The sequence below is a fragment of the Sardina pilchardus genome, chromosome 7 (assembly GCF_963854185.1).
Source record: "Sardina pilchardus chromosome 7, fSarPil1.1, whole genome shotgun sequence".
In the NCBI taxonomy this organism is placed as follows: domain Eukaryota; kingdom Metazoa; phylum Chordata; class Actinopteri; order Clupeiformes; family Clupeidae; genus Sardina; species Sardina pilchardus.
Genome location: NC_085000.1, coordinates 35,338,530 through 35,355,458, shown reverse-complemented (window position 1 = coordinate 35,355,458; position 16,929 = coordinate 35,338,530). Strand labels below are relative to the sequence as shown.

The 16,929-nt window shown below is 45.5% G+C and overlaps 1 protein-coding gene across 10 annotated transcripts in view; it reads left to right on the top strand.

Moving 5' to 3' along the window:
• Nucleotides 1-16,929, top strand: part of foxp1a (forkhead box P1a) — a 64,391-nt gene that overhangs the window by 36,251 nt on the left and 11,211 nt on the right. For all 10 annotated transcript variants that reach the window (XR_009939895.1, XM_062541989.1, XM_062541987.1 and 7 more), the window contains 4 exons: nt 4,249-4,417; nt 12,549-12,656; nt 15,503-15,590; nt 15,901-15,984. Coding sequence is in view for 9 of the 10 variants with exons in the window: in XM_062541989.1 (XP_062397973.1) it covers nt 4,249-4,417; nt 12,549-12,656; nt 15,503-15,590; nt 15,901-15,984 (449 nt within the window). In the remaining variant the exon portion in view is untranslated. The remainder of the gene's footprint in view (nt 1-4,248; nt 4,418-12,548; nt 12,657-15,502; nt 15,591-15,900; nt 15,985-16,929) is intronic.

Below are 16,929 nucleotides of genomic sequence, written 5' to 3'. Positions count from 1 at the left end.
CATACACACACCCTACAAACCCAAACCCATTACCACACACACCCTACAAACCCAAAACCCAAACTCTCTCATTTGCTTATTACAAATGGACCCCCCCCCCACTCCCCCCATTGTTTGTATTTGGCATTACAGTCTTTGGTCGGCTAAATGTTTTATTCATAACAATTGAGTGATTTTTTCTTGTGCGTGTCTTGATGTGGGTTCATTATGCATTTGTGAGCTCCATTAGTTCAGTTTGAATAATTTCAACACATTTCTGTGACACTCATCAGAATGGGATGTTTACCTTGCAGGGCTAATTTGTTGTTTTCCTGTAGCAAGTGTGCATCCACACACTGCTTAAGTTCATCTGTGAATATTGTTGTGGATGCACATGGGCACAGTGAAGCACTCCTCAATGAGAACGAGCCATTTCTATGTGACACAAACAAAGCCCTGCCGTGACTAATGCCCCTGCAGCCTCATCTGTGTGTGTGTGTGTGTGTGTGTGTGTGTGTGTGTGTGTGTGTGTGTGTGTGTGTGTGTGTGCTCCTGCAGCCTCATCTGGGGCGCTGGCTGATCAGTGCGTGGGTACGGGGGGTGCTCTGAGGAGAAAGTGGGGCTTAATACACACACACACACACACACACACACACACATAAACCCACAAACCCACAGAGTGAAGTGTAACTGAAGTTAACTACATAAACATGGAATGAATTGGGAACTTATATTAGATGTAAGTGCTGAATCTTCATGTTAGCATAGATTTGCAGTGCCATTCGCCGTCCTACTGAGTAGTGCTGATTAGTGCTGTGCGATACTACGGTATATATCGTTGTACGACAGAAAATTGTCTATTGTACGATACAGTCCTCTACCGTTTATATCGTAGTTTTAGCGTGTGTGGCTGTGACTGCTCAGATAATTTAACTGCAGGTGCGTTGATTTGCTCACTTGCATCTCTCAAATGTGTGTCGATAACCTATCTAGGCCATGGCATTAAAGGAGTCCTAGAATTCAAAACCACATTCACCTTGTTCCTGTTGAATTTAGGCTGCGAGCAGTGTCCAAAGGACAACACCAAAGACTTTACCGCGTCCCCCGCCTGCTTTCGTATGCAAATTGGGAAATAGAAACAGCCGTGTTGAAATGCTCCAATCTGAACAGAGCTCAGATAACACGTAATAGGCGCCCATCCCCCTTTAGATACACCCACTCTAATTTGCATACCTTCGATTAATAATTCTTGTTAAACTGCTCTTACGATGCTATTATCTAGATATGTGGTCTATGGCAGAGACGTTGTAATGCTAGCGTTATTACAGCTAACTTTGGAGAGTTACTATACTAAGAAATGTACTGATAAAACTTACCAATCTAACACATTCATTCTGTTGGGGAATCTGCTGCACTTCATCTTCATCAGAACCTTCTTCTGACTCGGTTTATACATGTACGGCTGTATTCCTTATTTAAATCCATTGTTGATAGCTTTATCAAAGACTTGGCTTTATTTACCAGCAGTAAACGTAGTTTCACTTTGCTCTAGCTTCAGACCGGTGGATTGAGCCAATCAACTTTCAGGACATATCGGCCAATAGACCAATCAGCGCGCATCTCATTTGAATATTCATGAACTTCCTGAGTGGGCGGGAAAAACAAACTGTTTCATTGCAAGGCTTATTTATGACCTTGTATTAGGCGATCTAGCAGTGCTCCTGGGGCGTTTTCAGCCCCACAAATTTACATATGACATTATTTAGGCTCAAAGATCAATTTGTAATGGTCAAAAAATGCGTTCTATGACTCCTTTAAGATAATTTAGGCTTACTATTGGGTTTAGCGTCATTATTTTCTCTCACGTATTTCTTAAAGTGACAGGCACTCAATTACACCTCACTGATTCTTGAGAATTTGCCTAAAACAGGTTTTAATTTTGAAAAAAAAAAGTTAGTTAAATTGCAAAATCTGAAGGTATGTCATTATAGACCAAGGTCTTAGCTGCTCAGCAATGTACCGGTGCAACCTCCCCTTTTTGTATTTTTTTCATAAAATAGGCATTTTTCCAGTACTTATACAACGGTTTTTTAGGCCTAAATAGAAAAAGTATGCTTTTTTAATCCAACAACCATATTTTTGAATTAAAACAGACTATTACTTTAATAACTACACCACTGAAGAAACATATTGTAAGCATATTTATTTAAAACAAATAAAAAATGAATCTGACGGTGTGACACTAATCTGACGGTGTTGACAGTGGTTTCATTACAACATAAAATTCCATAATGAATACCACTCAAGTCTTGCTTGACAACTTTATTTAACTATTTGGTCCAAAAAGCCTCCGTTGAGGACCATTTGGAGGCTTTTTTCACCACCGTTAAGCAGAAAACCTGACGGAGGGTGACATCTGACGGTGGTGACAAAAATCTACTCTTTCACATGATATGCATGAATTGTTCACATTATCCACCCTGTTTGCATCCTATTGCTGGCTACTTCAAACCTCTTCTTAAAAAGTATACATTTATTTTATAATCTAATCTAATATTTTGTATACAAAAGAGACTATGTTGACATGTTATGGTTGTGACAGTAGCAGTGTCCAAAAATATGAACAACTTTAAGAGAAAATAGCAAACTAATGGGAGCTTGAGTGATCTTAAAGCATGCAGTACGGCTGAAGGTTTGAAAATGAGGTCCTCAAGAATGTAGTTGACCTTGTAGTTGCCTGATTTTATTGCCTTTTATAAATATCTGACGGTGGTGACGAAAATGTGGGACACATTTTGAGCAGCCACGAAATTTGAAATTTGGAGTTTCTAATACATAATACAATGTACTCTTTCATGTGGTAAAGATATCATTAAATTAAATGATTGCTTTTAGTGTTTTTAATCAAGTCAAAATGATTATCTCCTATTCGAGGACAACTGATTTTGTAGGGTATGGGCCAGCATATAATCATTAAATTAATACAAAAATAAAATAAACCTTTAAAAGAACCTCACATTTGTGCAAAGGACCCCCTGATTATAACCTTGATTCTTTTTGTTCATGGAAATGGTATTAATTTCCAACAGAATCAGCATTTTTCTTAGTGAGACATGTTTTAGGCAAATTCTCAAGAATCAGTGACCTACTGAATAGATATCACAATCCTACTGAATAGTGCTGATATCACCGTCCTACTGAATAGATATCACCGTCCTACTGAATAGATATCACAATCCTACTGAATAGTGCTGATATCACCGTCCTACTGAATAGATATCACCGTCCTACTGAATAGTGCTGATATCACCATGCTATTGAATAGTGCTGATATCACCATCCTACTGAATAGATATCACCGTCCTACTGAATAGATATCACCATCCTACTGAATAGATATCACCATCCTACTGAATAGATATCACCATCCTACTGAGTAGATATCACCATCCTACTGAATAGTGCTGATATCACCGTCCTACTGAATAGTGCTGATATCACCGTCCTACTGAATAGTGCTGATATCACCGTCCTACTGAATAGATATCACCGTCCTACTGAATAGATATCACCGTCCTACTGAATAGTGCTGATATCACCGTCCTACTGAATAGATATCACCGTCCTACTGAATAGTGCTGATATCACCATCCTACTGAATAGATATCACCGTCCTACTGAATAGATATCAATAGTGCTGATATCACAATCCTACTGAATAGATATCACCATCCTACTGAATAGATATCACCGTCCTACTGAATAGTGCTGATATCACCGTCCTACTGAATAGTGCTGATATCACCGTCCTACTGAATAGATATCACCGTCCTACTGAATAGTGCTGATATCACCGTCCTACTGAATAGATATCACCGTCCTACTGAATAGTGCTGATATCACCGTCCTACTGAATAGATATCACCGTCCTCCTGAATAGTGCTGATATCACCATCCTACTGAATAGTGCTGATATCACCATCCTACTGAATAGATATCACCGTCCTACTGAATAGATATCACCATCCTACTGAATAGATATCACCGTCCTACTGAATAGATATCACCGTCCTACTGAATAGATATCACCATCCTACTGAATAGTGCTGATATCACCTGGCCGTTTGGACCAGACGCTCGGTCTCCGAGGACTCTGGTCATTTGGCATGTTTATTTATTTATTTGTTTGTGTATTGTTTTTATTGTCAGTTCATTGAAATAATGTTGTGTGTGTGTGTGTGTGTGTGTGTGTGTGTGTGTGTGTGCCAGGTCCTTCACCTCTGGACCTGCAGCACCTGTGGAAGGAGTCCCAAATGGCTGCGTCGGCGGACAGCAGGCGTGAGGAGAGAGGTGATGCGTCGCCCACGACAACCAAACCCCCGCTGACCGCTCCGCACCACCATGCGGCCACCAACGGCCACCACGGCCCACGCCAGGGGTGAGCACGCACACACACACACACACACACACACACACACACACACACACACACACACACACACACACACGGGGGCACCACGGCCCACGCCAGGGGTGAGCACACACACGCACGCACGCACGCACACACACACACACACACACACACACACACACACACACACACACACACACACACACACACACACACACCACGGCCCACGCCAGGGGTGAGCACACGCACACACACACGCACACACACACACACACACACACACACACACACACACACCACGGCCCACGCCAGGGGTGAGCACACGCACACACACACACACGCACGCACGCACACACACACACACACACACACACACACACACAGGCACCACGGCCCACGCCAGGGGTGAGCACACACACACACACACACACACACACACACACACACACACACACACACACACACACACACACACACACACACACACACACACACACACACACACACGGGCACCACGGCCCACGCCAGGGGTGAGCACACGCACACACACACACACACACACACACACACACACACACCACGTCCCACGCCTCGCCAGGAAAGATGGGTAAGCACACGCTGGCCAAACGCCGCTCCGTCCGCCTCGCTATCTTCACGGCCGTGTGGCTCTATGTCAGCGTGCGGTTGAGCCGAGCCCTTTACGTAAACAGTGGCCAAGCTGCTTTTCCTGCATTGCAGAATGTGTGTATCTACAACAACAATCTGTACATTCAGTTCACTTTTGTTCTGTATGTATGGATGCCATGCAATCCACCCCAGCTGGGTGTTTGTGTGTGTGTGTGTGTGTGTGTGTGTGTGTGTGTTGTGCTGTGCTGTGTTTGGCTCCAGGGTGTTTTTGCAGAGGAGAACCTGTTGGAGAGGTTGTTTGTCTCGGCGGGCGCGCGGCTCCTTGTTTTTGCTGTTTGTTTTGCACGCTGCGTTTTGCACACTTGTGCATTTTGTTGATAATTAGACTGCTCATCGCTCCGCTGCCGTGTGGCCGTCCTAATTGGCCTGGCCTGCATTCATTAGTATTGATTGTGCTAATCCGTCATGCATGGGGGCGGCACCGAGCGCCAGACACCAGTTGGGAGAGCCGGGGTGTGTGTGTGTGTGTGTGTGTGTGTGTGTGTGTGTGTGTGTACGTGGAAATTATTGTTGTTGTTGCCTGTGTTTGCTTAAGTTGTTTTCTGTAATGTGTGTGTGCTTGTGTATAGCCTCAAGTTGTTTTCAGTAATGTGTGTGTCTGTGTGTGTCTGTGTGTGTTTGTGTGTATTTGTGCGTGTGAGTGAGACAGAGGAAGCCTCTGTTGTTACCTCCGACAGGTATAGGTGTGTGTGTGTGTGTGTGTGTGTGTGTGTGGAGAGGGTGAGAGCTCAAGGGCGTGCTCAGGTTCATGTGTCATGTCAGCATACTAGCAGCATCTGCAACTCCAGCCTATAACACCCCTCCCCCCCCCCTCCCAAAACACCCCACACGATATCTGCACTCTTTTTTAAAAGATGCATTCAATCTACAGTCATGTGTAGCGACACGACTCTCTAGTTATATATAAGCAAGTATATGTACTCTACGACTCTCTAGTTATATAAGTATATCTCTCTCCATTTACTAAGTACATGTACTCTAGTTATATAAATATATTAACTAAGTATATGTACTCTCTAGTTATATAAATATATCTCTCTCTATTAACTAAGTACATGTACTCTCTAGTTATATAAATATATCTCTCTCTATTAACTAAGTATATGTACTCTTTAGTTATATAAATATATCTCTCTCTATTAACTAAGTACATGTACTCTCTAGTTATATAAATATATCTCTCTCTATTAACTAAGTATATGTACTCTTTAGTTATATAAATATATCTCTCTCTATTAACTAAGTATATGTACTCTTTAGTTACAGTGGGTATAGTAAGTATTCACACCCATGCTAAAGTTGACTAAAAAGAGGAATATAAAATCATCTTTGGAGAATTGATTGTAATGCCTTAATTCAAAAAATGAGTAAAAATCAAACCGCTAAGGACACTCATTTTCTTTGTGATTGAAGAATGTATCGTAAATAGATAAATGGTCTTCCTTAAATACAGGTTGCATAAGTATTCAACCCCTATGTTAAATTCCCATAGGAGCAGGAGGATTTTTATATGTTTTTATTTTTAAAGGCCAGCTATTTCATGGATCCAGGATATTATGCATCCTGATAAAGTTCCCTTGGCCTTTGGAATTAAAATAGCCCCACATCATCACATACCCTTCACCATAGATAGAGATTGGCATGGTGCTTTTTACAGTTAGCCTATTAGCCTGTTTGATTTGCATTGAGCTCAATGAGCATCAAACAGGCTAATTGGCTAACTGTAAAAAGCACCATGCCAATCTCTATCTATGGTGAAGGGTATGTGATGATGTGGGGCTATTTTAATTCCAAAGGCCAAGGGAACTTTTATCAGGATGCATAATATCCTGGATCCATGAAATAGCTGACCTTTAAAAATAAAAACATATAAAAATCCTCCTGCTCCTATGGGAATTTAACATAGGGGTTGAATACTTATGCAACCTGTATTTAAGGAAGAACATTTATCTATTTACGATACATTCTTCAATCACAAAGAAAATGAGTGTCCTTAGCGGTTTGATTTTTACTAGAGGTGGGCATAGATTAATTTTGTTAATCTAGATTAATCTCACTGTAATCTTGAAATTAATCTAGATTAATCTAGATTAATTTTAGGTGCACCAGCGCGAAATTTAGGTGCACCCACATTTTTCATTGCATCGCCTTTAACACTAAAAGGTCCCCTTTTTATTGCTGTCCTTTCATATAATGATTTTTTAACAACAAAAAGTCTAGAAAAAGCTTGAAACACAATAAAAGATTTTTTTCTTTACAAAATTATTTATATAAGCCTATTCTACATACTGAAATGTCTGATATTCATGACGGCACACTTTATGCATATTGCAGCCTACTATATTACAACTCTGCCTCTTTAATTCAGCTGTCTGCTTGAAACCTCAAAATGTAAACAAAGCCTAGCATAGTTGGCTAGTTTATCATAGTTTACTAGTTGGACTGCTCAGTTTCCCCACGTGTGTTTACTGTAAGTTTCAATGTGGGCTAATACTTTTTCTCCTTTCGAGTTTTGGAGTTGGAAAACATTGGTATTGAGATTATCATCCAACTCATGCAAGAGTGACTTGAATGTAAGAGTTTTAATCAACTTTCTGCAGCAATGATGCTAACCGGAATTTATATTAATTTAGCTAACGTCTTCTATATGCATCATTGCTTTCACGATAGTGAATGTTTTATTTGGATTAAATGTGCATGTCGAGGGGCGGGTCGCGACTCGCGAGTGTCCATTGAGCGCGCACGGGAGAGTGAGGGAGAGGGAGGGAGAGGGAGAGAAAGCGGGCCAAGGAGAGGGGGGTTACTTCTATTAGGAATGAGCGATCAGGTGCCATTCGGGAGGGGTCTGAGCTTATCGTCCATGTTGGGAGGATGTATCATTGGTTACTGTTAGGTAAAGTTGCACGCATAGTCTACAATGACAACTTGTGAAAGAAAGCAGCCGAGCAGCGTCAGGTGCACCAGTGCGACCTAGACTTTTTTCAGGCGCACTCTTAAACATTGGCGTTCGCGCTAAGATATCAAGGTGAAAGTGATCATAGCTTGCGTGGTATAGACCCAGCTCCCAGCCCAACTTTGAGAATAGATTAACGCCGATATTTTTTTTATCGCCCGATAAGAGTTGCACGATAACGCAGCACGTTAACGCCGATAACGGCCCACCACTAATTTTTACTCATTTCTTGAATTAAGGCATTACAATCAATACTCAAAAGATGATTTTATATTCCTCTTTTTAGTCAACTTTAGCATGGGTGTGAATACTTACTATACCCACTGTATATAAATATATCTCTCTCTATTAACTAAGTATATGTACTCTCTAGTTATATAAGTATATCTCTCTCTATTAACTAAGTATATGTACTTTTTTGATCCTGTGAGGGAAATTCGGTCTCTGCATTCATTTACTGTTGATTTCAAGTTGTCTGTTGAATAATACAGAATAAATAATCGGAATAATATATAAAATAATATTGGTTTAAAAAAAAAAAATCGCAATTAGATTATTTTCCAAAGTCATTCAGCCTTACAACACTCTACCCAACACAACTCAAGCCCTTCAGTGTAGCCAGCACCCCACCCCTCCCAACACTACCCAACAACACCCTCCCAACACTACCCAACACCCTCCCAACACTACCCAACAACACCCTCCCAACACTACCCAACAACACCCTCCCAACACTACCTCACCCCTCCCAACACTACCCAACAACACCCTCCCAACACTACCTCACCCCTCCCAACACTACCCAACAACACCCTCCCAACACTACCCCACCCCTCCCAACACTACCCAACAACACCCTCCCAACACTACCCAACAACACCCTCCCAACACTACCCAACAACACCTTCCCACATTACCCAACAACACCCTCCCAACACTACCCCACCCCTCCCAACACTACCCAACAACACCCTCCCAACACTACCCAACAACACCCTCCCAACACTACCCCACCCCTCCCAACACTACCCAACAACACCCTCCCAACACTACCCAACAACACCCTCCCAACACTACCCCACCCCTCCCAACACTACCCAACAACACCTTCCCACATTACCCAACAACACCCTCCCAACACTACCCCACCCCTCCCAACACTACCCAACAACACCCTCCCAACACTACCTCACCCCTCCCAACACTACCCAACAACACCCTCCCCACATTACCCAACAACACCCTCCCAACACTACCCCACCCCTCCCAACACTACCCAACAACACCTTCCCAACAATACCTCACCCCTCCCAACACTACCCAACAACACCCTCCCCACATTACCCAACAACACCCTCCCCACATTACCCAACAACACCCTCCCCACATTACCCAACAACACCCTCCCAACACTACCCAACAACACCCTCCCCACATTACCCAACAACACCCTCCCAACACTACCCAACAACACCCTCCCAACACTACCTCACCCCTCCCAACACTACCCCACCCCTCCCAACACTACCCAGCAACACCTTCCCAACACTGCCTCACCCCTCCCAACACTACCCAACAACACCCTCCCCACATTACCCAACAACACCCTCCCAACACTACCCAACACCCTCCAACATTTTCCAAAGTCATTCAGCCTTACAACACTCTGCCCAACACAACTCAAGCCCTTCAGTGTAGCCAGCACCCCACCCCTCCCAACACTACCCAACAACACCCTCCCAACACTACCCAACAACACCCTCCCAACACTACCCAACACCCTCCCAACACTACCCAACAACACCCTCCCAACACTACCCAACAACACCCTCCCAACACTACCTCACCCCTCCCAACACTACCCAACAACACCCTCCCAACACTACCCCACCCCTCCCAACACTACCCAACAACACCCTCCCAACACTACCCAACAACACCCTCCCAACACTACCCAACAACACCTTCCCACATTACCCAACAACACCCTCCCAACACTACCCCACCCCTCCCAACACTACCCCACCCCTCCCAACACTACCCCACCCCTCCCAACACTACCCAACAACACCCTCCCAACACTACCCCACCCCTCCCAACACTACCCAACAACACCCTCCCAACACTACCCCACCCCTCCCAACACTACCCAACAACACCCTCCCAACACTACCCAACAACACCCTCCCAACACTACCCCACCCCTCCCAACACTACCCAACAACACCTTCCCACATTACCCAACAACACCCTCCCAACACTACCCCACCCCTCCCAACACTACCCAACAACACCCTCCCAACACTACCTCACCCCTCCCAACACTACCCAACAACACCCTCCCCACATTACCCAACAACACCCTCCCAACACTACCCCACCCCTCCCAACACTACCCAACAACACCCTCCCAACACTACCTCACCCCTCCCAACACTACCCCACCCCTCCCAACACTACCCAGCAACACCTTCCCAACACTGCCTCACCCCTCCCAACACTACCCAACAACACCCTCCCCACATTACCCAACAACACCCTCCCAACACTACCCCACCCCTCCCAACACTACCCAACAACACCCTCCCAACATTCCCCAACAACACCCTCCCAACACTACCTCACCCCTCCCAACACTACCTAACAACTCCCTCCCAACACTACCCCACCCCCCCCCCCCGGTTGCACGCGCCTGTGCTGATGGCTTCTGTGGCCCCAGAGGTTCAGGGAGCCTTCTTCCTCTCAGAGGTGTGAGATGCCTCGTGCAGCCGCTCATGTGTTTGTGTGGACCAGCAGAGCTGCCAACAACAAAGGCTGCCGAGACCTGGAGCGGAAACACACACACACACACACACACACACACACACACGGTATTGTCTCCTCATATCCGTTTTCGCCATCAAACTGGAGATTTGGAATTTGGCACGGTCGCACCAGATGAACGTTGGAGATTGCTAATTGGTGTTTAATGGAGTGTGTGTGCGTGTGCGTGTGCGTGTGCGTGTGCGTGTGCGTGTGTGTGTGTGCGTATTTGTGTGTGCACACATAATCTGCTTGTTCTCCCTGGAGGGGCGCAGAGTGAGCAAGTGAGGTGTGTGTGTGATTTGAGGTAAGAGGGGACTGTTGGTGGTCAGTGTTGGGCCTGTGTGTGTGTGTGTGTGTGTGTGTGTGTGTGGGCCTGGGCCTGTGGTGTGTTTACTCTACGGGTCCAGGAGGCGTGTGGTAGTTTCCTGTGCAGCCTGCGTAGGGGTCAAAGGTCGCAGGGCACACCCCTGTCCTGGACACCGCTCCAATCCCCAGTCTCCCGAGTCCGTCCATTTGGGAGACTGGACGTCTGTCTGCCGCTATTATGCTGTAGTTCTCTATGCTACAATACAGCGCTATAATGTTGTAGTTCTCTATACTACAATACAACGCTATAATGTTGTAGTTCTCTAGACTACAATACAACACTATAATGCTGTAGTTCTCTATACTACAATACAACGCTATAATGTTGTAGTTCTCTATACTACAATACAACGCTATAATGTTGTAGTTCTCTAGACTACAATACAACACTATAATGTTGTAGTTCTCTATACTACAATACAACGCTATAATGTTGTACTTCTCTATACTACAATACTACGCTATAATGCTGCAGTTCTCTATACTACAATACAACACTATAATGTTGTACTTCTCTATACTACAATACTACGCTATAATGCTGTAGTTCTCTATACTACAATACAACACTATAATGCTGCAGTATACTACAATACAACACTATAATGCTGTAGTTCTCTATACTACAATACTACGCTATAATGCTGCAGTATACTACAATACAACGCTATAATGTTGTAGTTCTCTAGGCTACAATACAACGCTATAATGCTGCAGTTCTCTATACTACAATACTACGCTATAATGCTGCAGTATACTACAATACAACACTATAATGCTGCAGTATACTACAATACAACACTATAATGCTGTAGTTCTCTATACTACAATACAACGCTATAATGCTGCAGTATACTACAATACAACACTATAATGCAGTAGTTCTCTATACTACAATACTACGCTATAATGCTGCAGTTCTCTATACTACAATACTACGCTATAACGCTATAATGTTGTAGTTCTCTAGGCTACAATACAACGCTATAATGCTGTAGTTCTCTAGGCTACAATACAACGCTATAATGCTGTAGTTCTCTATACTACAATACTACGCTATAATGCTGCAGTTCTCTATGTGTGTTTGTTCCCTGTTCCCTGTATAATGCTGTTTGTTTGTTTCATGTCTGTACCCTTTCTAACCTGTGTGTGTGTGTGTGTGTGTGTGTGTGTGTTTGTTCCCTGTTCCCTGTATAATGCTGTTTGTTTGTTTCATGTCTGTACCCTTTCTAACCTGTGTGTGTATGTGTGTGTGTGTGTTTGTTCCCTGTATTAATGCTGTTTGTTAGTTTCATGTGTGTACCCTGTCTCACCTGTGTGTGTGTGTGTGTGTGTGTGTTGTTTCAGGAGTTCCCAGGAGGGCCAGTCCCAGGCCAGCCATCCCCTGTACAGCCACGGTGTGTGCAAGTGGCCGGGCTGTGAGGCCGTGTTCGGAGACTTCCAAGCCTTCCTCAAGTGAGTCCCTCTGCTCCTCCTCTACCTCAGCTCTCACCTCCTCCTCCTCCTCCTCCTCCTCTACCTCAACTCTCATCTCCTTCTCCTCCTCCTCCTCTACCTCAACTCTCATCTCCTCCTCCTCCTCCTCCTCCTCCTCCTCTACCTCAGCTCTCACCTCATCCTCCTCCTCCTCCTCTACCTCAACTCTCATCTCCTCCTCCTCCTCCTCCTCCTCCTCCTCCCCCTCCTCCTCATCTACCTCAGCTCTCACCTCCTCCTCATCCTCCTCCTCCTCCTCTACCTCAGCTCTCTCCTCCTCCTCTTCTCCTCCTCTCCTCACCTCCTTCTCCTCCTCTCCTCATCCTCTCCTTTTCCTCCTCTCCCACCTCCTCCACATATCCTCCTCCTGCTCCTCTCCTCACCTACTTCACACCTCCTCCTCACCTCCACAGCTCCCACCTTTGTCCCTCCTCGCCGCCTCCTCCTCCTCCTCCTCCTCCTCCTCCTCCTCCTCCTCCTCCTCCTCGCCTCCTTCTTTTATCCAAAACAGCTTTCAAACATGAGGAATAACATTTAAACATCCATGCATACTGCTACCAGAGGATGACTGTAGAGAAGATAGAAGTGAACACTTCATCCATGCATACTGCTACCAGAGGATGACTAGAGAAGTTGGAGGCACTGGTGTGTGTGTGTGTAGTGGAAGGTGAAAGTGGTGTGTGTGTGTAGTGGAAGGGGAAAGTGGTGTTTTCTGCGACGTGTGTGTGCCATGGGAATCTCTGCCATGTCTGTCAGCACACTGTTGGATTACTGTGTCATTCCTTTTGGTTGTTTTTTCCTCTTTCAAACACCCACTCTTCATTAGAGTCTCAGTTGACTACACACACACACACACACACACACACACACACACACACACACACACACACACACACACATACATACACCCACCTTGACAGACACAGACACAAACACAAACATACTGCCTGTCCCTCCCCAGCGTGTGTGTGTGTGTGTGTGTGTGTGTGTGTGTGTGTGTGTGTGCCCCTCAGGGCTTACCTCATTGCTGTGATAAACAGTGTACCCATGGTGATCCCGCCGGCCGCTCCCAAAACAAACAACGGGAGGATGTTTATCTGTGCCCCCCCCCCCCCCCCCCGACACACACACACACACACACACATGTTTATCTGTGCGCAGGCGGACTTTTTGGGTGCCCTCCGCACCCCCTGACCCCCCCCCCCCCCACACACACACACACACACACAGACACAGACACACACAGACACAGACACACACACACACCGCACCCACCCATCAAAAGTGTTGGCCTGACGCAGGGCTTTGTTGCCTCCTGTACCAGGGTCCCGGCAGTCAGGAAGCTGGAGTAGAACTGCAGAACAGCAGAGCAGAACACAAGAACATGCTAAACACCATAGAACACAGGAACACACTTAAAATCACATAACACAAGAGCACACTTAACACCATAGAACATGCTTAACACCGCAGAACACAACAACATGCTGAACACCATAGATCACAAGAACACGCTTAAAATCACAGAACACAAGAACACGCTTAACACCATAGAACACAAGAACATGGTAAATACCATAGAACACGCTAAACACCGCAGAACACAAGAACAAGCTTAACACCGTAGAACAGAAGAACACGCTTAACACCATAGAACACAAGAACACACTTAACATCACAGAACACAAGAACATGATAAGCATCACAGAACACAAGAACACGCTAAACACCATAGAACACGCTTAACACCGCAGAACACCCTTAACACCGCAGAACACAAGAACATGCTAAACAAAGAACGCAAGAACACACTAAACACCGTAGAACACAAGAACACACTAAACACCATAGAACAAAAGAACATGCTAAACACCATAGAACACAGAACACAGAACACACTAAACACCATAGAACACAAGAACACACTAAACACCGCAGAACAAAAGATCATGCTAAACACCATAGAACACAGGAACAAGCTAAACACCGCAGAACATGCTAAACACCATAGAACACAGGAACAAGCTAAACACCGCAGAACATGCTAAACACCATAGAATACAGGAACACGCTAAACACCATAGAACACAGGAACACACTTAACGCAGCAGAGCACAAGAACACAACTGTGTTCAGGAGAAAGGTTCCTCTGTTTCTAGGAAGGGTTCTAGTATTGGAACCCACACAACGAACACAAGCAGTCAACAGGAGAGTGATCAGTGAACTCTGTTAACATGAGTTTAGGTTTCTCATGTGATTTACTGATTTCCCTTCTGCCATCATTGAGGATTTGCATGTGGGAACGACTGAGTGCGCGTGTTGATCTGGTGAGGAAATGAGCCACAGGTTGGGCTAGCTCTCCGTGAATTCCTGGCTTGTTGATTTTGAGCGTGGCAGTGTTGATGCAGACATTCTAGACATGCGAGGCCTTTTGTTTGTTGTCGGACTGAACCGCCTCAAACATGTTTGGCAAACATTCCTGTCTCATCCCAACGTTTTTCCATGTGTCGTCGTCTCGCGCCCTCCTTCGCCGCTGCTCCCGCGCACGCCTGTGCAAACACTGCATTGCAGAACATGGAGTCATTACTAAGTCATGTCACAACAGCACAACAAACTTACAGTGTAAACTTACAGGGATCCTCTTCTTCTCTTTGTGCTGCCATGTGGCGTTTGTGTCCACCCGTGGAACACTACTGCCCTCTGGTGGCAAGAACATGTCGGTGTCACTGGCCTTGTGTCATTTGTGTGGCTGTTCCTCCAGTGCCAATGTCCTAATGTGTATCAGTAACAGTATGGTGTGTGTGTGTGTGTGTGTGTCGGAGCAGGCACCTGAATAACGAGCATGCCCTGGATGACAAGAGCACAGCGCAGTGTCGGGTCCAGATGCAGGTGGTGCAGCAGCTGGAGCTCCAGGTGAGAGACCCGGCCAGCTGTGCAGGTGCTCCTGATCTGGAGAGTGTGTGTGTGTGTGTGTGTGTGTGTGTGTGTGTGTGTGTGTGTGTGAGAGAGTTCTGGAGAGTGTGGTGTGTGTGTGTGTATGTGTTCTGGAGAATGAGAGGTGTGTGAGGTGTGTGTGTTCTGGAGAGTGTGGTATGTGTGTGTGTGTGTGTTCTGGAGAATGAGAAGTGTGTGAGGTGTGAGGTGTGTGTGTGTGTGTTCTGGAGAGTGTGGTGTGTGTGTGTGTGTGTGTGTGATCACCATGTTGTGTGTGCTTGTGCTTCAGCTGGCGAAGGACAAGGAGCGTCTGCAGGCCATGATGGCTCATCTACGCGTCAAGTCCAGCGAGACCAAGCCGCCACCTCAACCGGTGCGTTTAACACCTGAGCGCTCCCATACACACCTGAGCGCTCTCACACACACACCTGAGCGCTCTCACACACACCTCACACACACCTGAGCGCACCCATACACACCTGAGCACTCTCACACACACACTCATACACACACCTGAGCACTCTCACACACACCTGAGCGCTCTCACACACACCTGAGCGCTCTCACACACACACCTGAGCGCTCTCACACTCTCACACACACCTGAGCGCTCTCACACTCACCTGAGCACTCTCACACACACTGCACTGAGAGGCTCCAATAAACCATCCTCTATGTAGCAGGGTGTGTTTAAACCATCCTCTATGTAGCAGAGTGTGTATAACCCATCCTCTATGTAGCAGAGTGTGTTTAAACCATCCTCTATGTAGCAGGGTGTGTTTAAACCATCCTCTATGTAGCAGGGTGTGTTGGATGTGTATAACCCATCCTCTATGTAGCAGGGTGTGTTGGATGTGTTTAAACCATCCTCTATGTAGCAGGGTGTGTTGGATGTGTTTAAACCATCCTCTATGTAGCAGGGTGTGTATAACCCATCCTCTATGTAGCAGGGTGTGTTTAAACCATCCTCTATGTAGCAGGGTGTGTTTAAACCATCCTCTATGTAGCAGGGTGTGTATAAACCATCCTCTATGTAGCAGGGTGTGTATAACCCATCCTCTATGTAGCAGGGTGTGTTTAAACCATCCTCTATGTAGCAGGGTGTGTATAAACCATCCTCTATGTAGCAGGGTGTGTTTAAACCATCCTCTATGTAGCAGGTTGTGTATAAACCATCCTCTATGTAGCAGGGTGTGTATAACCCATCCTCTATGTAGCAGAGTGTGTTTAAACCATCCTCTATGTAGCAGGGTGTGTTGGATGTGTTTAAACCATCCTCTATGTAGCAGGGTGTGTTTAAACCATCCTCTATGTAGCA